Source organism: Manis javanica, chromosome 3, assembly GCF_040802235.1.
Source record: "Manis javanica isolate MJ-LG chromosome 3, MJ_LKY, whole genome shotgun sequence".
NCBI classification, from domain to species: Eukaryota; Metazoa; Chordata; class Mammalia; order Pholidota; family Manidae; genus Manis; species Manis javanica.
The window spans coordinates 196265443-196289128 of record NC_133158.1 but is presented as its reverse complement, the minus strand read 5'-3'; the positions used below and the strand labels follow the sequence as shown (position 1 = coordinate 196289128).

The 23686-nt window shown below is 39.0% G+C and overlaps 2 protein-coding genes and 2 non-coding genes across 7 annotated transcripts in view; 3 read left to right on the top strand and 1 right to left on the bottom strand.

Annotated features, from left to right (window-relative positions):
• The first annotated feature begins 5669 nt into the window (after positions 1-5669).
• RPS3A (ribosomal protein S3A) lies at positions 5670-9945 on the top strand. Its single transcript, XM_017675333.3, has 6 exons — positions 5670-5825; positions 6569-6672; positions 7060-7247; positions 8738-8946; positions 9495-9604; positions 9783-9945. The coding sequence occupies exons 1-6, from the start codon at positions 5764-5766 to the stop codon at positions 9902-9904; spliced, it is 795 nt and encodes a 264-aa protein (XP_017530822.1). The 5' UTR covers positions 5670-5763; the 3' UTR covers positions 9905-9945.
• On the top strand, positions 7941-8013 carry LOC118968553 (small nucleolar RNA SNORD73). Its single transcript, XR_005056284.1, has one exon. It is a non-coding gene; the product is annotated as a small nucleolar RNA SNORD73 (small nucleolar RNA).
• Positions 9227-9298, top strand: LOC118968551 (small nucleolar RNA SNORD73). Its single transcript, XR_005056283.1, has one exon. It is a non-coding gene; the product is annotated as a small nucleolar RNA SNORD73 (small nucleolar RNA).
• A 6913-nt stretch (positions 9946-16858) lies between the features above and the next one.
• The window catches only part of SH3D19 (SH3 domain containing 19), a 168658-nt gene continuing 161830 nt past the window's right edge, over positions 16859-23686 (bottom strand). For 2 of the 4 annotated variants that reach the window (XR_012129616.1, XR_012129617.1), the window contains exons 20-21: positions 22562-22739; positions 16859-18764 (exon numbers count right to left, since the gene is read on the bottom strand). Coding sequence is in view for 2 of the 4 variants with exons in the window: in XM_073232587.1 (XP_073088688.1) it covers positions 18657-18764 (108 nt within the window). In the remaining 2 variants the exon portion in view is untranslated. The remainder of the gene's footprint in view (positions 18765-22561; positions 22740-23686) is intronic. The other 2 variants (XM_073232587.1, XM_073232588.1) reach the window with 1 other exon arrangement.

Here is a 23686-nt window from a genome sequence, read left to right as displayed (position 1 = left end):
TTAAAGACCAATATCCCTGATGAATATAGACACAAAAATACTCATCAGAATATTAGCTTAACCAAATTCAAAAAAACATCAAAAAGATCATCCATCATGACCAAATGGGATTTATTTCAGTGATGCAAGTATGGTACAATATTTGAAATCAATCAGCATCATACACCACACCAACAAAAAGGACAAAAATCACATGATCATCTCAATAGATGCTGAAAAAGCATTCGATAAAATTCAGTATCTATTCATGATAAAATCTCTCAACAAAATGGATATAGAGGGCAAGCACCTGAACATACTAAAGGCCATATACAACAAACCCACAGCCAACATCATACTTAATGGTGAAAAGCTGAATGCTTTTCCCCTAAGATTGGGAAGAAGACATGGATGCCCACTCTCAACACTTTTATTAAACATAATACTGGAGGTCCTAGCCATGGCAATCAGACAACACAAAAGAGGCAAAAGGCATCCAGATTGATAAGGATGAAGTTAAACTGTCACTGTTTTCAGATGACATGATATTGTACATAGAAAACCCTAAAGACTCTACCAAAAAACTACTAGAAGAACTGAATTCAGCAAAGCTGCAGGATACAAAATTAATATACAGAAATCTGTTGTACTCCTATATACTAACAATGAACTAGCAGAAAGAGAAATCAGGAAAACAAATGCATTTACAATTACATCAAAAAGAATTAAAGGCCTAAGAATAAACCTTACCAAGATGGTGAAAGACTTACACTCAGAAAACTATAAGACACTCATGAGAGAAATTAAAGAAGACACCAATAAATGGAAATGTATCCCATGCTCATGGACAGGAAGAATTAATATTGTCCAAATTTAGCCATCCTGCCTAAAGCAATCTACAGATTCAATGCAATCCCTATCAAAATACCAACAGCATTCTTCAGTGAACTAGAATAGTTCCAAAGTTCATATGGAACTATAAAAGACCCCAAATAGCCAAACCAATCCTGAGAAGGAACAATAAAGCTGGGGGGGATTATGCCCCCTAACTTCAAGCTCTACTACAAAGCCACAGTAATCAAAACAATTTGGTACTGGCACAAGAACAGACCCATAGACCCAAGGAACAGAATAGAGATCCCAGATATAAACCCACACATATATGGCCAATTACTATATGATATAGGAGCCAAAGATATACAATGGGGAAAAGAAAACCTCTTCAACAAATGGTGTTGGCAAAACTGGAAAGCTGCATGTATGAGAATGAAACTGGATTATTGTCTAACTCCATACATAAAAGTAAACTCAAAATGGATTAAAGACCTAAATATAAGACCTAAAACCATAAAACTCTTAGAAGAAAACATAGGCAAAAATTTTTTGCATGTTGTCATAAGCAATTTTTTCCTGGACACATCTCCTCAGGCAAGGGAAACAAAATAAAAAATGAACAAGTGGGGCTACATCAAACTAAAAAGTTTCTGTATAGCAAAGGACACCCTCAAGAATAAAAGAGGCTATCTACAGTATGGGAGAATATATTTATCCGGTTTAAAATATATAAAGAACTCACACAAATCAACCCCCCAAAAACAAATAACCCAATTCAAAAATGGGCAGAGGACCTGAACATACATTTTTGTAAAGAAGAAATACAGATGGTCAACAGGCATATGAAAAGATGCTCTACATCACTAATCACCAGGGAAATGCAAATCAAAACCACAATGAGATATCACCTCACACCAGTCAGAATGGCCACTATTCAAAGACTAGAAATGACAAGTGTTGATGATGATGTGGAGAAAAGGGAGCCCTCCTGCACTCTTGGTGGGAATGTAAATTGATGCAGCCACCATGGAGAGCAGTATGGAGGTTCTTCAAAAAACTAAATGTAGAAATACCATATGACCCAGTAATTCATGTCTAGGAATTTACCTAAAGAAAACAAAGTCCCTGATTCAAAAAGATGTATGTACCCCTATGTTTACTGCATTATTTACAATAGCCATAATATGGAAGCAACCAAAGTATCTATCAATAGATGAATGGATAAAGAAAGTGTGGTACATATACACAATGGAATATATTCAGCCACAAAAGAGAAAGAAATCCTGTCATTTGCCACAACATGGGCGGACCTAGGTGGTATTATGCCAAGTGAAAGAAGTCAGGTGTTGAATGATCAATACTGTACGACTTCACTTTTTTGTGTTATCTACAAAACAAAGTAAAACAAAATGATTAAAATAGTAATAGACTCAGAGAAACTGAGAGGTGACTGGTGGTTACATGGTGTGGAGGGATGGGTTGGTGGGCTGGTGAGGAGAGTAAAGGGGCACACAAATCTCAATCATATTATAAGTTAGTCATGGGGATGGTATACAGCATGGAGGAATATACTCAATGGTTCTGTAACATCTTTCTATGTTGACAGATAGCAACTGCACTAGTTGCATAAGGATTTAATAATGTGGGTAACTGTTGAACCATTTTGTTGTATACTTGAAACCAATATAATATTGTATATCAGCTATACTTCAACTTTAAAAAGTGCTATTTTTAGTAAACAATTACTGGTTCAAAACATGAGAGGGAGAAAAAAAAAAAGGAATAACGAAGATAAACAAATGTCAAGCTGTTTTTGGTATACTAAAGGTATTCCTTGGTTCCAGAATCCAAAAATTTATTTGGATAGCCACTAAGGATGACAACGACTTAAATCCAATCCCAGGGTCCACAGGTGTGAAGTCTAACAGAAGATTCTCCCCTCAATAAACTGTGACCTTCTATGGCTACACCCTCAGGATAAAAGCTGAATCCAGAGGGTGACAGCTTCTGTAAGGAATTATAGCTGCATTTGAAACTCCTGGGTTGCCCAGGAAGCCTAAACCCAAAAGCTTAGCTAAATGCCTGCACAGAAGGACATGTACATCCTTTGTGGAGGAACTTACCTTCATTCTAGGCATCAAATTATTCCCACAAACAAGTCTTCAAACACAATGCTAGTATTCAAAGATGACTAGGAACTCAAGGCAACCAGACTGCATTATGGAGGAAGAGTGCAAAAATAGACAATAGAAAGACTGGCAGAGACTTCAGATACTACAACTGTCATTCAGTGACTGTAAAACAAATATGTTCTCTGGGCTTAAATCTATATTGAAGATGCCTGCAAAGAATAACAAACTACAAAGGGACATAAACTGCAAAGTTAAATGGATATTTTAGAAATAAAAATACAGTAATCAAAACTAAAAAATGATTGGATGGATTTAATAGAGATGAAAAGGAAATTAACAGCATTGACACCTTACTAGGTTTGATGTATTCTGACATTTTTCTGTTGGGTTTTATTCTATCTGAATTATGAAATTCTCATATGGTTGAGACCCAGAAATCTGGTTTCACACCCTGTGCTGCCCCCTGCCCATTTGCTGTTATTCAGTGTAATTAAACTAAAACTGGTGATTGAACTATTTACTATAATAACAGTGTCAGGCGATATAATTTTTTTAAAAGATGCTATTATTACGAAGCAAGTTGAGGATTGGAATATGTACCTCTGACAAATCCCTTAGGTGCTAGTGTTTGTAGAATAAACCAGATGCAACTGAGTTCATTAATGCCTCCCCTGAGGCTCTTACACACAGGCAGAAAGAGAAATTAGATCACGAAGAAGGCGAGTTAGGTTTTTAATTCTGAAGTATGTAGCCTGGGGGTCTATAACATTTTTCCAATGGATAAGTTTTAAGCTAGCCAACTGCCACTTATAAAGTAAATTTAGTCTAGGTTACTTTAAGTATAGAATAATAAAGATGTTTATTAGACTCAGCATTAAATTTAGCAGGACTCATTGATTTCCATTGGTCACTAGTTTTTGTCAGTCTGCAATGAAACACGAAAAATAAGATTTATGTTGTTTTTCATAAAGTTGGTTTATTTATATAAAAAGGCTGACTTTTTAGAGGGTATGTTCTTTCTTTTTATTTGGGGGGTCAAAATGTAATTTTAAAAGAAAATGATGGTGATAGTAAATGGCAGTTGTTTTGTTTTTGTTTTCATAGCTTGATGAAATTTAAAAATTATAGTCCTATTAGTTCCCAAAATTATTTTGAAAATCTTGATTGATCCACAAAGTTCAAATTCTGGAACAACAGTGATGTTGTCTTATTTGTTAACCCAACAAATATTATGTACTAAGAGATGGTGCACTGTGTGTCCTTCTGCTTACAGTGAGAAAGAGACACGTTTTAATTAATAGTTACTAAGCAGGTAAAGAGTGCTAGGTCTTCTGGGAGCAGGTCTGAGGGAAAACGTGTTTGTCTGGGGAATCAATCCCTTACTCAAAGAAGCAATGATGATGAGCTCTCTTGGAAATGCACAGGTATTTGCCTGCTGATAAGAGAAAAGGAATGAAGACAAAATTGCTCAGTCCAGGGAGTTTTAAATAGTTCTAGATGGCTGGAGTTGGGATACCTGGTAAAGAGTAAGATGTGGTAAGGATGAAAAGGGATTAAGTGAGTAGGGTCAGATAAAAGAGTTTTTGTAGGCTTGGCTAAGGACTTGGATTTTTTTCTTTTTAGATTGTGGTAAAAAATATGTAACATAAAATTGACCATCTTAACCATTTTTACGCACACAGTTCAGTAGTGTTAAGTATCTTCATATTGTTATGAAATAAGGACTCTGAGTTTATCCAATAAGCAACTGAATTAATTGAATTATTTGAATATTTCAGGATAGTTTCAGAGATTTAGGATGATTGTTTTAGAAGGTGCGGCTAGTAGGAGGTAGGGGATGGAGGCTAGAAGGACTGGAAGGGATTATAGAACTTAAAGGCTGTGAGTGGCAGGCAGTTTCTAGCTTGGTCAAAGTTTTGCTGTTTTTTTTTTTTTTTTTTTTTGCCAGAAAGGAAGTTAGAAAAGTGAACTCTACATACCACTGGCTGAGTTCCAAATCTGCATGGGCCAGCTTCCCAGGGGCTGCAACTTGACGCTAAGGGGCCACATCCAGCCAGGAAGTATTTTGTCAAACCCCTATAAAAAAAAAATTGTTTTTTGAATTAGCTGTAAAAATTGAAAAAATTAGAAATTTCACATGCAAAAAAGTCCAGCTTTTCTTGAAAAATCAAAATATCTGGAAACACTGGATTCATAGTCCCTCGGATAAACAATCAGCAGAGTTAATTCTACCTGTTTCTTTCTTTAAACTTTATATGAATGTGAAAACAGGAAAGTATACAAGTCAGTGTACAGCTTGATGGATGTTCGTTCACAAGGCGAACATACCGCACTGCCCAGCAGCCGTATCAGGCAGAACACTACTACCATCTCCAAAACTATACTGATTTAATCCTAACACTCCTGAGGTAGATTTTATTACTGTCTCCATTTTAAAAAGGCGAAAACTGAAGGTCACAGGCTAAATACTGCTGAATAACTAGTATTTGAACCCGTATCTGCTTTTCGGAGTCCAGATTCCAAGCTCTCGAGAAGAGACAGGTTTGAAAGTGAGGTGGTAAATTCAGGTTGGAGCAATGTTGAGCGGGCGCCTCCTCCCAAGGAAACCTACTTCCAGGCCACAGGAGCCACCAGCGGCGTGCTGCACGGCCTCCTCACACGCGAGGGCGCTCCTCGTGGCTGCAGCCTCTTTCTGTTGCCGCGACTTTCTTGAGGCCGGAAGAACGAAGGCCAGGTCACGTAGCGGGCGCGCCTACCCCGTACTCCTAAGTTCTCGCGCGAGTTGTACTTCCGCCTTTCTGGTTCTCTGAGCAGCACCATGGCGGTTGGTAAGAACAAGCGCCTTACGAAAGGCGGCAAAAAGGGAGCCAAGAAGAAAGTGTAAGTGGTGACTGTCGTGGTCTCCCGCTTTTTGGGGGTGCTGCTGGAGCCGGCGGGCGGGTTCTGGATCTCGGCGCGGGCCGGATGGCGAGGATGTCGGTTGGATTGCGCGGGCCCTGCCGGGGGTGTACCCTCCGAACCGCGGCTTGGCGGATCTGGGTGCTGCGTCGCGGCGAGCCTACTGCCTATGCCCTGGTTCCCTGGGCCTCGTGCGCGGTCCTGGGCTGGATTCCGTCGCCACTTGGGGCTGACGTGTTCCGTATCGTGGGCTCGCGGGCCTCGTAAATCCCATGGGTAATGGATGTCACTCCAGGAGCTGGAGTTGAGACAGACACTGTTCTTAGCCACCCAGGACCCCATGTTCCTCCTGCACTTGGGTCGGATTGAGCCCGGGAGCTGCTAATAGGCACGCGTGGGACCTTTAGCCGGGGTTACCGGTATTGTTTTCGCGTATCTGTAAAGTCCAAAAGACGGGCGTGTTACTAGAGGCATGCTGCCTGTAGAAGAACCTTTCTACAGGGGCGGGGAGTGTGTGGGGCGCATAGCTTTGATCAAAGTATCCGGTCTCTACAGTGAAACATCGTGGTAACAGCTAGATTTAATGTGCGCTCCCCGCCTCACCGTGAGAGGAATAGTTTTTGTCTACATGCCAGTTAGCTCTTTAAAGTCATTAGACTGAGGAAAGTTAAAAAAAAAACGAACTACGTGATCAGCAATAAAACTTACGCTTTTTAAAAATACAGGGTTGATCCATTTTCTAAGAAAGATTGGTATGATGTGAAAGCACCAGCCATGTTCAATATAAGAAATATTGGGAAAACACTAGTCACAAGAACTCAAGGAACCAGTGAGTATCTTATTCTTGGTTTGTATTTTTCCTAAACTGACTCTTATGTATCTCCGTCTACATCTCCTGCAGAGGGAGACTTTAAGGAAATGTCAGCTCATGGTTGCAGTTTTGGCCATCGAGATGCTTGTTTTTGGTACACTTCATAGGAGCAAGGAGGTGCTTTTAGAATTACTTAGTAAACATCCACGGGTAGTTTTGAGCTGCTAATGAGCACTGTCATAGGTCACTGGTGTCTAACTTGACTTGGTTAACAGAAGTCAAGGTCTTTACAATTTACGTTAATGAACATTCTAAGCTCAACCTTATGCATGAACATTGTCTTTGGTGGCTTGATTTTGCTTATGTGGTTCCTGCTGTTAAGACTATTTTTTTCTTATTTTATAGAAATTGCATCCGATGGCCTCAAGGGTCGTGTTTTTGAAGTGAGTCTTGCTGATCTGCAGAATGATGAAGTTGCATTTAGAAAATTCAAGCTGATTACTGAGGATGTTCAGGGTAAAAACTGCTTGACTAATTTCCATGGCATGGATCTTACCCGTGACAAAATGTGCTCCATGGTCAAAAAATGGCAGGTGAGAACAGAATTCTGTTCGTGAGAGCGCAGGGTGCTGTGGATTTGCATGATGGGATGTCATGGTGTGATGACAGCAGGGAGCACATCTGAGTTGAGGTTTAGATTTCATTTAAATCCTTGATGTTTCCTTGCCATTATTGAGCACTGGCTCCAGGATTGTCAGTTTTAAACTTGAGCAACAGCAGTGAGCAAGCCATGATCTTCATATCTGTTTCAATTCAAGATTTAATATTGGGTTATCAAAGTTTTTTTGCTGCGTGGATTAGTGACTGGTTGAGGAACATCTGGGTTCAGGTTTTCAGTTTTGCCTGTCTTGAGAATATCTTTGGGCCTCAAAATCTCGTGAATTTTATATTTATAGTGAAAGAGTGGATTGGGCCAGTCTTGATTACCTCTGCAATAGAACATAATAGGAGATACAGAGCCTCTGACACAAGGTTGAAATTTTGGCTCCATTTCTCTTTGGTAGGAAACTTAAATCCTGTTAAGCCTTGGTTTCTTCATCTGTAAAACATAGGTCAGAGTATAAAATCATAGTTATAAAAATGAAATAAAAGATCCACATAAATATGCTTAGGTCAGCTTGACATAAAAAACATTTAGTGAACATGAGTATTAATACAGGAAATAGCTGCATTGGTTCAGATGTATGTGGCTAGCCATCCAGTTTTGAGATGATTTAGATTATAGGAATGATTGGTGAAAAACTGTTTTGGTCCAAATGTTAGATACTGATTATACAGTTAATGTTTGTATCTGACATTCCTCTAAGGTTTTTATGGTAGTATTTTTTGGAAATATTTTAAGATCCCTTTGCTGTAACTATTGTATTTTTTAAGTCATAAAATTTAAATGCTAAGGAGGCAGTTCATTTTTTGTTACTAAAGATAGTTTTCGCTGTTTAAATTTAGGCAATAACATGACTATGGATGTTTTATATTTTTAGCTGTGATATAGACTAATCCCCAGCATGGCTTTAGTTTGGAACATAAAGGACATTTAAAAATATATGCATTTTGTGTTGACATTATTTTGCCAATTCAGAACACATTCTTTTAAAAGATGGAGTGGGTGTAAGATGTCCATATTGTAGAGTGTTCTGACCTATTTTCCTCTTGTAGAGTTGACAGTTAATTTGGGGAGGGGCAGGCTGTAAGGAAAAGTATGTGTATGTGCAATGTGTGGGGATGGGTGCTGTTAGGATAGTACTGGGTAAGTTTCTGTGGTTAAGTTACCCAGTGAAGAAAAGGGAAGACATTTGAAAGGACTTGGTATTTAACTAAGGATAGTAAGGATTTGGGTAACCATTGGTAGGTTTGTTTCAAGAAAAACAATTCTGTAAATCAGGTATGTGATTTATATTATACTTTATAATGTATAATGAGTATGTGATCTTCCAGTATTTTCATATTGGAATATGAGGGCTAAAAACTGATAATAAATCCCTGTATGTTTGAGACTATCTTTTTCTTTCTTTCTTTCATTTAGACCATGATTGAAGCTCATGTTGATGTCAAGACTACCGATGGTTATTTGCTTCGTCTGTTCTGTGTTGGTTTTACTAAAAAACGCAATAATCAGATCCGGAAGACCTCTTATGCTCAGCATCAACAGGTCCGCCAAATCCGGAAGAAGATGATGGAAATCATGACCCGAGAAGTGCAGACAAATGACTTGAAAGAAGTGGTCAATAAATTGTAAGTATTTCTTTCCCTCAGACAACACAATCCTGAATCTCTTATAATCCCTCAGATGAGGGAAAGCATGTGAGACAGTGGGGAGTCTGACTTGTGTTTAAATCCTGTGAAACCTACATTCCTTGAACAGCATGTGAAGTGCTCAGTAATGGTGATTTTTTTCCTTTTTTTTGATGAAGCTATCTCTTGGTAAGATAGAATGAGGCTGAAACACAGGAAATGCTTTTGCCTTAATTAGAAAATACACTGAATAGACAACTGTCTATAATCCTTGTATGGGAATAAGTGATGACAAAATGTTTCGGTCCCAGATGATGTCCAGTGATAACACTGTTATCATTTTTCTGATGTTCCCATGCAGTTGGCAAAGCAGGTGTAATGGAAAGGGCAGAAGGCTCAAATACTAACTTTGCTACCTAATAACTAACTTATTTAACCTTGGCCTGTACATGGGCAGTAATAGACTGTCTTACGTGAGGATTTAATGTGAATTAAATGCAATGGGTATTATATGTGTAGGCTTCTTTTCTGTCATTACTGGTTTGCAGGATTCCAGACAGCATTGGAAAAGACATAGAAAAGGCTTGCCAGTCTATTTATCCGCTGCATGATGTCTTTGTTAGAAAAGTAAAAATGCTGAAGAAGCCCAAGTTTGAATGTAAGTGAAAAATCACAGGACTCCTGAAAGAAAAAATTGTGTGGCCAAATAGATGATTTGGGGTTTTGTTTTGAGGCCAGATGATGTCTTTTGGGGAGGGGGGGGAGGTTCATATCTACATACTAATTTTGGAGACCATTATTTCAAGATAAAATTAACAATTTCTTTTTTATTTCAGTGGGAAAACTCATGGAGCTTCATGGTGAAGGCAGTAGTTCTGGAAAAGCTACCGGGGATGAGACAGGTGCTAAAGTTGAACGAGCTGATGGATATGAGCCACCAGTCCAAGAATCTGTTTAAAATTCAGACTTTAGGTATCAAATAAAAAATCTTATTTGTGATGTTTCATTTCTGATCATTCTTTAAAAATCTGACACCTTGCTGAAATCATATTTTGAATTGATAGTAATGTGAACTTTTTGAATCTGTGATGATTTTATTCATACCATCCATTTTATCTATTGCTCTTAGTTACTGAGTAGCTGAGAAAGGGTAGTGATCTGGGAGTGTTAAAGCTGATTAACAAAAGGAAGTCTTTTAATTACATGGTTCTTAAGCCATCCGTAGGCTTATTAAAACATTGCTTAGTCTTGCCCCCAGAGTTTTAATTCAGTACTTCTGGGTTGAGTCCTGGGAATTTGCATTTTAATGTTTTCCCAGGATGCTGATGGCCAAGGACCATGCTGCAAGAACTGTGCTAGACAGAAAAGGAAGAGCCCATTGGCTTTTAGTCTGTTTTTTTAAAAATCCAAATGCTGTCTTGCCAGTACCTGTAAAATAGTCCATTGTGCCCTGGCATAGGCCTTGTGTGATTTTATCAAAACTCCACCAACGGGTGTATAAAATTCAGGAGCCTGTTCACCAAGTAGAGCTTCTTGGGACTGTGTTGGGTAGACTTAATAATGCTTAATCCCTCCAGCAGTCAAGAAAAAACTCTTTGATCTGCCACCACCTAACGGGAGGCCCAACTCCTTGGATGCTTTGACTATAGTGAACAGTATGTATGCCTCAGTAAGCAAGCCTTTCTGTTAAGTAAAATATTCCGGAGTATTTTTGATTCTTGCATGAAACTGGTGACAAACGTGGAAAACTGTCTCCTACCCCATCACCTTATGCGTAGCTGCTGGTTCAGTGGGGCTCTGACTTTAGAGATTCCCCCAAATACCTGGGTCTCAATCCCCGGCAGCTTGGCTAAATTAAAAGGTTATGGTATCCAGTGTGCTGCTGTGGCTCCAACCTCAGCAGCTGTGCAAAACTGAAGTGAATGTGGTCACTGCTTAGTGGGGCTAAACTCACAGCTGTGCTCTTTACATCTGGCCAGTACTTCTTGATAAAAAATGGTCATTCCCTTTGCTGTTGCCCAAGCTCTAGCTACCTGGTCCACCACTTGAAAGACTATCCACACAGATTAAAGATACCTCTTTTTAGGGATGTAAATTGTGGCTGGGTCACACATGTAGTACCGTGATACAACTTAGAAAAAACAAGGTGTGGATCACCCCTGCACCGATTGCCTCTTGCACATGGCAACTTGTCTACCACCGTGGGATGTGCACATGAAATAAGTCTGTCTATGCATGCCAGACTTGGGATTCCTGCCCAAAGTTGCCCCATTTGTCTTGAGGTAAACAAGGCCATATTACACAGAATAACTACTGACCACTGGACCTTTGCCCACCCCTGGGTGATGTGGTGCCTTGGTACTGTTGATAACATTTTTAGGTTACCATGTTTTCCAGTCTCATCAACTGCAAAAACATCTTGTAGCCCTTGAGATTAACGTGTCCTACTAGTTTTCCAGAACACTTGGAATTTACATCAGGGCACTTGTCACAAAGGCCATCCGGAAATGAGCCAATATTTCACGGCTCTCTACCATCCACATATAACCTGGTGGTGGCGAGCATTTAAAAGTTTTGACTCTTACCCTCACCTCCTGTGTTACCCACCTGAGTGCTGAGTGAGGTAGTTTGGTCTCAGAACACAGCAAATCCCAGAAAAGTATCTTGGCTGCCTCCTGGGTGATAATGAGTAAAGGTCTAGGTGAAAGTACAGATGAAATTACAGGTACCAATTTTGTGACAGTGGAGGAAAGTGGAACAACGCACAATTTGTTCCTAGATCAGTTTCTCAGCCTGGTACTACTATTTTAGGCCAGATAGTTGTGAAGAACTGCCCTCTGCATTGCAGGATGTTTAGCCATATGTAGCAGCTCCCGAATGTACAAACACAGATGACAAGAGTGGCTGGTCACATGCCTCTGATGTCTAGTGGCCTTGGGTAATGCTAATAATGGCAACTGCAGTTCCAGCTTTTGAGTGATACTGTCCATGTGACTTAACCAGTGTGATAATCCAAATCAGGTTTAGCAGTTAAGTCCCAAAGTGACTGCCCTTTTGGGTTGTAAGTTTGTATGTGGGGGAAAATGGGTCATGAGATGGTTCTTAGCTGGGGACAGGTGTTGCTTTTTTGGCCCATCTACTACCCCTCTAATTACAATAATGGCAACAAAGATTAGCAGATAGTTTAAACTCACCTGCAACATATCAAAATGAATAATAGCCTGGCTTTGGAATTCACCACGGTTGTGATTCCTGCCCAAAGTTGGCCCATTTAGACTGCTCCCCAATTGGACTTAAGAGTTCGCCAAGTCTGGGACCCTGGAGAGAACTGAGTCAGTTCCACAGGTTGGCTTCATGCACCTTCATGCACTGCTTTTAAGTCTTAACTGACAATACCCCTAATTAAGTGTTCTTTGAGAGCCTAACCTCTGTTGGTTACATTAATCAGAGTGGCTGAGAGAAGAGCATACTTCTGTAAAAATTCAACTTTGGCCAAGATCTCAGGCTGAAGAGTGAATGGTGAGAGGCAATCTGCTGTAGAGCCCAAGTGCTCCTGCATGTTCTTGTTGGGTATGCCAAGAATACAATTCTCTGCTTTTTACCTGGGCCATTCCTCAGGGCTGTTTGTACCATGAGCAACTTTGAGGAATGAGGTAGTGTCTCCCCTGGAAAAAGTTGGCTTGCTTCTTATAAAAGTGGAAATCTTAAGTGTTCCTGTTCTGTAATGCAACCCACTTTGTGACACACCCTTAGCATCATCTCTTGGATTTGGGGGAAATAGGAAGCTGACACAAATGAACACAAAGATTTTATTTTGCTTTGCTGTAATAAGGTCCTTTGTTTCTGACCCAGGGGTCTCATGTTTTTTTGCCAGCATCTATAAAAGTGTGGCAGTCTAACTTTTTAGCTTACAAGTTGGGTAAAATGTCAAACACTTTCTCCTTCCCAATTATTTTGAAGCAAATCTCAGATAATAAAATATAAATATTTCAGCATGTATCTCTGAATTCCTCAAAAAGAAAAACACAATCTTACTAACACTCCTCTACATTGCAGTAACTCCTTGATACTATCAAATATCCAGTGACACCAATAGATGATTCTGTTGGACATAATGCTGTGATAGGCAATGCAAAAGTGAAACCTTCCATTTGCAAAGACCATGAAGTCAAGGTCGAGAAATTATTGCAGGTGTCATTAAACTTAGTCTGTTTGCAGTACTGCAATTGTTTTGGGTCAAAAGAAAATATAACACTATAGTGGCTGAAACAATACCAACAGAATGATAAAATCAAATGGTGAGGATATGGAGTAACGAGTTCTCAAATATCACTAGTGGAGTGCAAAATGGTACAACTATTTTAGAAGAGAGGGAGCTTTTTAAAGAAAATCAAACATGTTTATTTTACCACTTTAACAATTTTACTTCAGGTATTTATCCAAGAGAAATAAAATGCACAAAAAAACTCAGGAGAATGGATAAACAAATTGTGGTATATTCAAATGATGAAATACTACTGAGTAATAAAAGGGAATGAAATACTGTTATACAACAGCATGGATAAATCTGAAAAATACATTGAGCAGAAGAAGCCAGAAAAAAAAGTTATTCCAACTTAACGAAATTCAAGAACAGGCAAAATGAATCTATGTAATAGAAACCAGAACAGTGATTGCCTCTGTAAAGGGATGGGGTAGAGGTGAGGATGTGGTGACTGACTGGAAAGGGGTATGACGGACTATTTAGGATAATGGAGGCGTTCTATACATTTACTGATGGACATATGTGTATGTAATTGTCAAAACTCAGTGAATTGTATTCTTAGATCTATGCATTTAATGCAAATTACATCCTAATTTTAAAAATGTGGGCCTAGCCTTTAGGTCAAGGACTTCTGTTTGCCCCACTCGGGGGTATGCTTTCCACACCAACTCACCCCTTCGTACCTACTCAGGTCGGGAACCAAACCTCAATACATTTCATTTTCTTCGTGGACTTCTTGGCAATGATGGTATCGAGAACCTTGGCTCCACATCTGGTTCTGCACGGCAGCCTGGGCATCATTCCCAGGAATCACGTGGCCAGATCCGATCATGATGTCCAACATTCCAGCGGTCATGGTTAGTATCACTGCTGTCTAGAGCCTGACAGTAGTGGTCCTCACTGCCAACTCCTAAAGAAGGACATCTTACTTTCTAAGTCTGGGCACCAGCTTGAGTGATTTGGCTGCAGGCTTCGTGCAGACCATCAGTGTGCAGGATCCGTCCCATTTTGTGAATGTGATCCTGCTTTTCATTTTCCCTGAGGGACTCAGATTGTGTGGTCTCATCTTTATTCTTACTCTTTTATAAAGTAGTCCCTCTTTGTACCTGTCAAACAATATGACAGAGGCCATCTACCCCAATCCAGCAGTAACAGCCTGGCACACCTGCATAGGGGCAGTCATCCCCTTGGTCATCTGATAAGATGCACCACTGCCTTACTGCTTTATTTTCTGCTGCTCTCTGACCTGCCAACTCCCTCATTTCAGTGGACAACTCATAGCCCAATCAAGTCCCTCTTACCTGCTTTATTTTCTGCTGCTCTCTGACCTGCCAACTCCCTCATTTCAGTGGACAACTCATAGCCCAATCAAGTCCCTCTTACCAGCAAAGATGCAGGCTTCCACCTGCTCCTTCACATTCATCTTCCCTTAGAGTGTTCTGTATATGCATGAGTTGGGTAAGTGTTTTCACCACTGCATGTTTATTGTTTAATAGCCTTGGCATTTCACATGTCTAAAGACAACACACCACTGTCTCTCTAGGATAGAATAATTTTAGGTATAGTACTACGCTGAAGAGCCACATGCTCTGAGGATCTTTGGAAGTTAACAACTCTGCCCTTCAGGTGTTGGCCACTTTGGGACCTGGTGAGCAGTGTGACAGGCCTCAGTCATCCTTTCAATCAGGGCTCTATCTAATAAAAACCTGGGATATGATTGGAGAAATAAATGTAGCTGGTCCTTTTAATTGTAAAGAAGACTTAACTATGGGACCAATATCTTGGTATTAAGACTGTCCGTCAATTTCTGTTAAAGAGGATAGATGGATGACTCGTAGGTAATTCTCCTTTCTGAATTATAAGTTTGAATCATTACTGCTTCTAAAATATATTTCAGAGTTATTATCTTGCAGTATCTGAAGATAAACAATCCATGGTATATATATATAATTAAGATTCCTTTCTGAAAACCCAGACTGTGTCCCAGACTCTGAAATACAAATTTATTAGCTTAACATTGCTTGAGTTAATCTAATAGACTCCAAAATACTGAGACAGTATTTTGCTCTATATGTGCATGAAAACCTAGGCTTAGTATTGTTCTGCTGTTACTAAAAGCACAGCCCTATAGACAAAGCTTTTCAAGACCCGATGTTTCAAGCATTCAAATAGTTCCTATTAAATAGAAAAAGGAACCTCCAAAAGGATCAGTTTGTGTTTGAGTTTCTAAGTAACATCAATCTGTCTATATAAAACTAAGAAGCTGAGCAGGAATTTTCTTTTCTCCTTGAAAGAGATAAATTCAGTTTGATTTATTCTCTGCAACTAGTTCTAATCGTAAGTATTATATCTTAAGAAATCATACATTTTATAGGCCAATAAAGCAGATCAATTCTACTTAAGTGCTAAAGAGAAATGTTATCACTCTACCATATCAAATTGAAAAAGTAATGAATTGGGAATCAGTTAAGCTACATTTTACTTTAGGCTCTGCAATACGTATATGGCCTTAGGCAAAATCATTTGACCTCTACCATTTGAGCTCTGGTCTGCAGACTCTTCAGTGGTCTAACTGGATGAGCTTGCAGTTAGGTGAGAGGCCCCTAGATGGTGCTGTTGTTCTAAACTGGGTTTGTATTTTTTTCCCCCCTAATTACAGTGAAGTAAAAAAGCATTAGGTTAGAAAATGATTTCCTGTTAGCTCTGAAAAAATGCAGTTAAGATTTCATTCCGTGGCATTCAAAATGGTACGAATTATGGATCATATGGCCCATGTGCATTTGACATTAATTAAAAGGAATAAACTTTTAATGATTATACCAAATATCTCCTTATAATTAGCCCATATATCCATCACTATTTCTCCATATACTATCTAAGCTTAAGAAACCAAATAAAAACTAAACAATTATTGTTAAGAGTACTGAAGTGTAACAAACCTTACAGAAAAATGTTATTTTTTTTTCAAATGCCATTCTAACAATTCTGGCAAATGCTCTGATTTTTCTCATTATGTTTCAGACTGTATTCTAAACCTATAATTTCCATGAGCACAATGACAGATACATTACCCCCTCAGCAATGTAAACAAGAGCACCTTTTAAAGAAATGTGTTCTTTTGGTGTTCAAAAGGGTAAATATATTACATGACTTCTCTAGTTATAACACACCAAAGATAAAGGATTTGAAAATTCTAGTTTGAGGAAGCTTGAATGAACAGTATCAGGTTTTCACCTAAAATTCCTGAAAGGAAAGATCCATTCCTATTTCTCTTATACAAAACTGAGTCCAAAAATTATATTTGATCAATATAGAGGAAAAAATATCCATGAAAAGCTATAACCAACTAATACTTTTGTCTTCTTTTCAGTTGAGTGGGTAAAAATGGCAAGCAAAAAATGTGGCACAATGGAATAAAATAACATAAAATTGTGAATTTTGTTTCAATAAAGACTTTGTCAACAAATTAAAGAGGAAAGACTGGATCTTGATGGATCCAAGACAGTATTGCTATATGTAAGTTATCCATCCGTCCATCCATTCATCCCACCCACCCACCTTTACTGAGCCTACACGGTCAAAAGCCTGGAGATACAAAGATAAGATGCCATCTCCATCTTCAAAAAACTCAGTCTAGTATGAGAAAAGGACTTTGAAAAGTTCAGTTCAGTTTATTACAGTGTCAAGTAGATTTACAACTATTGCACTTATCATTCTGCTGACAGAAGGCCAAAATTTAAGAGGGATATTATTCTCCAAAAAAGCTAGGTTTTCATGATCTTTGATGCAAGATGTTAAAATTACATAGGCAAAGTAATATACCTCATGTTGTACTGTACTCCCCCCACCCCACACTTTCTTCTGTTGTACAGCTTGCTGCAGATGGGAATTTAACTGGGATAATGCTTTAATACCTCCATTTCTCATGAAATTACCCTTGAATGAAATTTGACGTTTTTTATAGTCTTCTTTACTCAAAACGTAGAAAAAACAGCTCTCATACTCCAAAATCATTTGTAACCATATAACTGGAAGATGAACTTTAATCAAAGACAAAGTAAATACCTCTTCCTTTACAGAACCCCATGTGATGTTCACATAATAGTTTGACCACTGGCTGCCTATTTTTGGACAATAGGAAACAACAGTAAAAGCTAAAAAGTGGGCCAGCATATGAAACTCTTATCAAAAATAGAAGAAAGTCATGAACCATTGTTGGAAAAATGTTTTACATTTCCAATGAAACTATTCCACTGATCTGTTTGGCAGATTGTCTTCGACCTATTTGGCTTTAGTCCGTAAACTGTAATTGATTCAGTCTTATAAAGAGCCACTTTTACCTTAGGCCTGGAATGAATAACAACGGATAGCAGGAAAGTGGTTTATTTATTCTAATAATTGTGTAGGGATGAGCTGGGAAAAAAAACCTCAAAGTATCAGCCTTCAGTCTTCTTACATTATTTTTCATTCTGATTATACTGGGAAGAAATGAGCTGTGGAGGTTTGGCATTGTTTTCAATCTTAACAGTTGCTCTGTATTCTGAGATACATGTGATTTGTAATATACCACTATTACAGAGACACAGCTTTTATATATTACTGGGGTAATGCAAAGAAAATGAATTTTTCTTTGGGTACCAGTAATTGTCAAAAGAATGATTGCAGATTCAAAAAAACGTGCTTTTATAATAACCCTGTTAACATAAAGTATACATGGAGAAAAGAATTAAGTACGACATGTATGTGGAAGGGTTAGTTGTATTAACAAGACATTTCAGGATGGTTTTGGTTCTCTTGACTACAATATATCAAATTTCAACCCCCTTCAAATCCTTGGACAAAGTGGTGACAGTAACACAAGGAGCATTTCGTGAGCATGAGATGACTCACCACTTGCTTACAAGGCTCCAACTAGTCAAGAAATTACCCATTCCTGAAGCAAGAATTTGCCCTACTTAATAAGAATGTGCTTAAGCTGTTAGGGTTAATTTGAATATCAAAAATGAAATTTAGATTACCAACCCATATTCTGATAGTTACAGCATGTAGAATCTCAAATGTTCTATTTTTAAATGAAAGTAAAAAAAATGAAGAAGCACAGTTAATTTATTTGTGGTGATAAAAATAGATGGCCAAGTGCAACTTCTGCTTGTAAGTGTCCCCAGGCTGCCAGGTCACTAGGTGCTTCCCTGGAGGACATGTATCTTTCCTGCTAGATGTTCTCCTTGGTAACATATTTGCTCACAGGTTCCATGTGCACACTTCTACTGTGAATGAAAGCTAACCACAAAATCTAGATATTTTCTGCTTTCAGAAAATTCTAGTGTACCATGTACAGCATAGATATTTTTTTAAAAATAGTGCAAAAACATATCTGATAGTCAAAGTGATAGTTCAAGTGAGTTCTTGTGCCAAGGAACATAGTTAAGCTTCACCTTTAGCTGACTCATAAAAACTGAACGTAGGTTTTGGGAAATATCCCACATTTTCCCATTAGTTCTCCGCTCATCCAGTCATCATCTACAGATTCCAGCTCTGTTAGTATATCTCCAGCCTGTAAGAAGAAAGAAATTGGAAATGATCTTTAATTACTTTTAAATATGAGTATGTTAAGTAGCCCACCTGGAGAAGCATGTATAATCTCTTTAAATAACTTCTTCATCCTGATCTGCTGAGGTTAAATGATACACTACAAGGATTATCTACAACTACGTAATGATAATGATGCCATTTGCTTATATGCCTCTTTTCCTCAAAGTCCATTCCTTTGCCATGTTGCCCTTGCTGCTACTTGTATTTTCCTGCTTGTATTTTGTGCCCCTCAAACCCACACTCCTAATCTAAAATTCTCCCTTAATAAATAACAATACCAGCTATTTTACATGTGTGTGTGTGTGTGTGTGTGTGTGTGTGTGTGTGTGTATATATATATATATATACATATCTAGTAATTATTCACTGTGCACCAGCTATGTGTCAGATACAGTTCTGGGAACTATGGATACAGCAATAAATGAATGATGACCTCATGCTAGAGTGGGGAGACCAAGAAATAAGCTGGCAGAGGAGGACAGAAAGTATGGGGTTGCTATCTTGTTAGGGCAGTGAGGAAAGGTTCTACTGCAGGTGGCATTTAAGTGAAAGAGAATAAGCCAAGTGCTTGCTGTATGCCTTGTCCTATTCTACAAACTTTATAAGAATTGATTCATTTAAACAACATTGTTCTCCTAGATGTGAGTACTATTACTATTCCCATTTTAAAGAGATCTATTTACAGATTTTCTTATTTAAAGAAATTGAAGCTCAGAGAGATTAACTTATTGTGTCGCCTGTCTTGTCAGTGGTAGGGACAGGATTTGACGTGTGATTTCTAAGTGTGTGATTAGTCTACACTGCTGACCATTGAGAAACATAGCCATCACATTTTTTTGTTGTTGTTCTTGTTGTCATTAATCTACAATTACATGAAGAACATTATGTTTACTAGGGTCCCCCCTTCACCAAGTCCCCCCCACAAACCCCATTACAGTACTGTCCATCAGCATAGTAAGATGCTGTAAAATCACTATTTGTCTTCTCTGTGTTGCACAGCCCTCCCCATGCAGCCCCTATATTATACATGTTAATTGTAATACCCCCTTTCTTTTTCCCTGCCCTTAACCCTCCCTACTCCCATTCTCCCCAGTCCCTTTCCCTTTGGTAAGTGTTAGTCCATTCTTAGGTTCTGTGATTCTGCTGCTGTTTTGTTCCTTCAGTCTTTCTTTGTTCCTGTACTCCACATATGAGTGAAATCATCTGGTGTTTGTCTTTCTCCACCTGGCTTATTTATACCCTCTAACTCCATCCACATTTGTTGCAAATGGTAGGATTTGTTTTCTTCTTATGGCTGAATAATATTCCATTGTGTATATGTACCACATCTTCTTTATCCATTCATCTGCTAATGGACACTTAGGTTGTTTCCATTTCTTGGCTATTGTAAATAGTGGCTTTTGAATGTAGAATTCTGTAGATGTCTATTAGGTCCATCTGTTCTAGTGTGTTGTTCAGTGCCTCTGTGTCCTTACTTATTTTCTGTCTGGTGGATCTATCCTTTGGAGTGAGTGGCGTGTTGAAGTCTCCTAAAATGAATGCATTGCATTCTATTTCCTCCTTTAGTTCTGTTAGTATTTGTTTCACATATGCTGGTGCTCCTGTGTTGGGTGCATATATATTTATAATGGTTATATCCTCTTGTTGGACTGAGCCCTTTATCATTATGTAATGTCCTTCTTTATCTTTTGTTACTTCTTTGTTTTGAGGTCTATTTTGTCTGATATTACTGCAACACCTGCTTTTTTCTCCCCGTTGTTTGCATGAAATATCTTTTTCCACCCCTTGGCTTTTAGTCTGTGCATGTCTTTGGGTTTGAGGTGAGTCTCTTGTATGCAGCATAGAGATGGGTCTTACTTTTTTATCCATTCTATTACTCTGTGTCTTTTGATTGGTGCTTTCAGTCCATTTACATTTAGGGTGATTATTGAAAGATATGTACTTATTCTTATTGCAGACTTTAGATTTGTGGTTACCAAAGGTTCAAGGTGTTCAAGGTTATCTTCTTTAGTATCTTACTGTCTAACTTAACTCGCTTATTGAGCTATTTTAAACACTGTCTGGTGATTCTTCTTCTCCCTTCTTATTCCTCTTCCTCCATTCTTTATACGTTGGTTGTTTTATTCTGTGCTCTTTTGTGTTTCCTTTAACTACTTTTCTGGGTAGTTGATTTTATCTTTTTGCCTTTAGTTAGTATTTGGTTGGTCTGCTTTCTTTGCTATGATTTTATTTTCTCTGGTGACATCTGTTTAGTCTTAAGAGTGCTCCCATCTAGAGCCGTCCCTCTAAAATAGCTTGTAGAGGTGGTTTGTGGGAGGCAAATTCCCTCAACTTTTGCTTGTCTGGGAATTGTTTAATCCCTCCTTCATATTTAAATGATAATCATACTGGATACAATATTCTTGGTTCAAGGCCCTTCTGTTTCATTGCATTAAGTATATCGTGCCATTCTCTTCTGGCGTGTAAGGTTTCTGTTGAGAAGTCTGATGAGAGCCTGGTGGGTTTTCCTTTGTAGGTGACCTTTTTCCTCTCTCTAGATGCCTTTAAAACTCTGTCCTTGTCCTTGATCTTTGTCATTTTAATTATTATGTGTCTTGGTGTTGTTCTCCTTGGTCCCTTCTGTTGGGCATTCTGTGTACTTCTGTGGTCTGATTGATTATTTCCTTCCCCAGTTTTGGGAAGTTCTCAGCAATTATTTCTTCAAAGACACTTTCTATCCCTTTTTCTCTCTGTTCTTCTTCTGGTACCACTATAATGCGGATATTGTTCCTTTTGGATTGGTCACACAGTTCTCTTAATATTGTTTCATTCCTGGAGATCCTTTTATCTCTCTCTGCATCAGCTTCTATGTGTTCCTGTTCTCTGGTTTCTATTCCATCAATGGCCTCTTGCATCTTATCCATTCTGCTTATAAATCCTTCCAGAGATTGTTTCATTTCTGTAATCTCCTTCTGGACATCATCCCTTAGCTCTTGCATATTTTTCTACAGCTCCATCAGCATGGTTATGAGCTTTATTTTTAATTCTTTTTCAGGGAGATTGGTTAGGTCTATCTCCTTCTCAGGGTTTGCCTCTGTGATCTTGGTCTGTATCAAGTTCTTCTGCCTTTTCATGGTGATAGAGATAGTTTGCAGAACTGGCGTGTGTGATGGCTGGGAGAACGTCCCTTCTTGCTGGTTTGTGGCCCTCCTCTCTTGGGAGAACAGTGACCCCTAGTGGCTTGTGCTGGGTAGCTGCATGCAGACGGGGTTTCTAATTCTTGCCCGGCCGCTGTGGAGCTCCGCGGTTGCTGTGGGCATGGCCAGCCTCAGGCTGCTTCTCCAATATGGCGGAGCCGCATTGGAGGGGGAACAGGTGGGAGGCTGTTTATCTCTGTGAGGGGCCTCTGAGCTGCGCTGCCGCCCAGGGGGTTAGAGCGCCCGGTGTCCCCAGGGATTCCCAGCTGCTGGGCTAAGTGTCCCAGGACATTTCCGTCCAGCTGTGGGGTCTCTGTCCCTTTAAGACTTTCAAAAAGCACTCGCTTTTCTTTGCCCCTGGGGCACTGGCTGCAGGGGCCCGCTCACAGGTTTTACTGTCCTGTTTCCCTAGTTTCCAGCACCCCACGCATGCACTGTGTGTCTGCACTCTGGTGTGGATGGCTGGGGCTGGGTGTTCAGCAGTCCTGGGCTCCCTCTCCCTCCCCGCTCCGACTTCTCTCCTCCCGCTGGGAGCTGGGGTGAGGGGCGCTCGGGTCCCGCCGGGCTGGGGCTTGTATCTTACCCCCTTCGCGAGGCGCTGGGTTCTCTCTGGTGTGGATGTAGCCTGGCTGTTGTCCTGTGTCTTCTGATCTCTCTTTTAGGAATAGTTGTATTCGTTATATTTTCAAAAATATATATGGTTTTGGGAGGAGATTTCCGCTGTTCTACTCATGCCGCCATCTTGGTTCTCTGCATAGGATCTGCCATCACATTTTTACAGTGTTATCTTTTTACTTAGGCTTTTTACTGTAATTGCCTCTTCTCAGCATCCTGAGCATTTTGTCTTCTACATTTACATCTCCACATAATGGTAAATCTCCTCTACCGTTCGGTTTATTCCATTCCTCCATGGCCTTGACAGCAAATTTACATTCTTTCCTATCTTAAAGAGCTTCTCACTGACCCAGAACACTGATATATCCTTATCAGATTAGTCAAAAAGGCTGTGAGTCTTATTCACGCTTGAATTATAATTCCCCAACAGATGAAGACGTACTTTTTGAAATTATCTCCTGAAACTATTTTGTCACTTATGGTTTCTAACCATATCTGAAATCTGGGTTTAACATTCTATAATGATTCAAAATGACCCTGGCCACTTTTATGAATCTTTTTATCAGGAGATGGACTTATTTGTAGTCCTCACACACTGACCTCCGAAAAATGGTTTGATTTAAGGCCTTTCTTTATGAAAAATAGAAAGGAAAAATGATGACTATCAAATGTCATTAATTATTTTATTCTGCTAAAATCTGTAAAATTTCTGGTAATTCAAAGTTTCTTTTATACATAAGTTTCCTCTGGTTCCTAAATTATAACATAGTGGTTGACTAAAACTATTTTTCTTAGCTCTGGGCCTTACGTACATACCATGTCAGTTTTCTGATAGCCAGGACTATTTAAAGAAAAAGCTTTACCTATTAATATTCTGTAGCTATTTAATTAACTACTAATGATCAACAAGTATAGAATCTCTTACCTAAAAAACTCTAGAACTTTCTTAGAGTCAGTCACCTGTAAAATGAAGACCACCTATTTTTTGGAGGATCCTGTGAATTCTGTTATCTATATTGACATAACTTAAATGAAAGTCAAAATAACATCCAAGAAGTCTGAATCTAGATTGTTCACTAGCAGTAACTTTTTT

Excerpts from the sequence above, each read along its gene's own strand:
- RPS3A (XM_017675333.3), top strand. The coding sequence starts at position 5,764 with ATGGCGGTTGGTAAGAACAAGCGCCTTACGAAAGGCGGCAAAAAGGGA. Across the intron at positions 7,248-8,737 it reads CCATGGTCAAAAAATGGCAG|ACCATGATTGAAGCTCATGT; the intron begins GTGAGAACAGAA and ends TCTTTCATTTAG. Across the intron at positions 9,605-9,782 it reads GAAGAAGCCCAAGTTTGAAT|TGGGAAAACTCATGGAGCTT; the intron begins GTAAGTGAAAAA and ends TTTTTATTTCAG.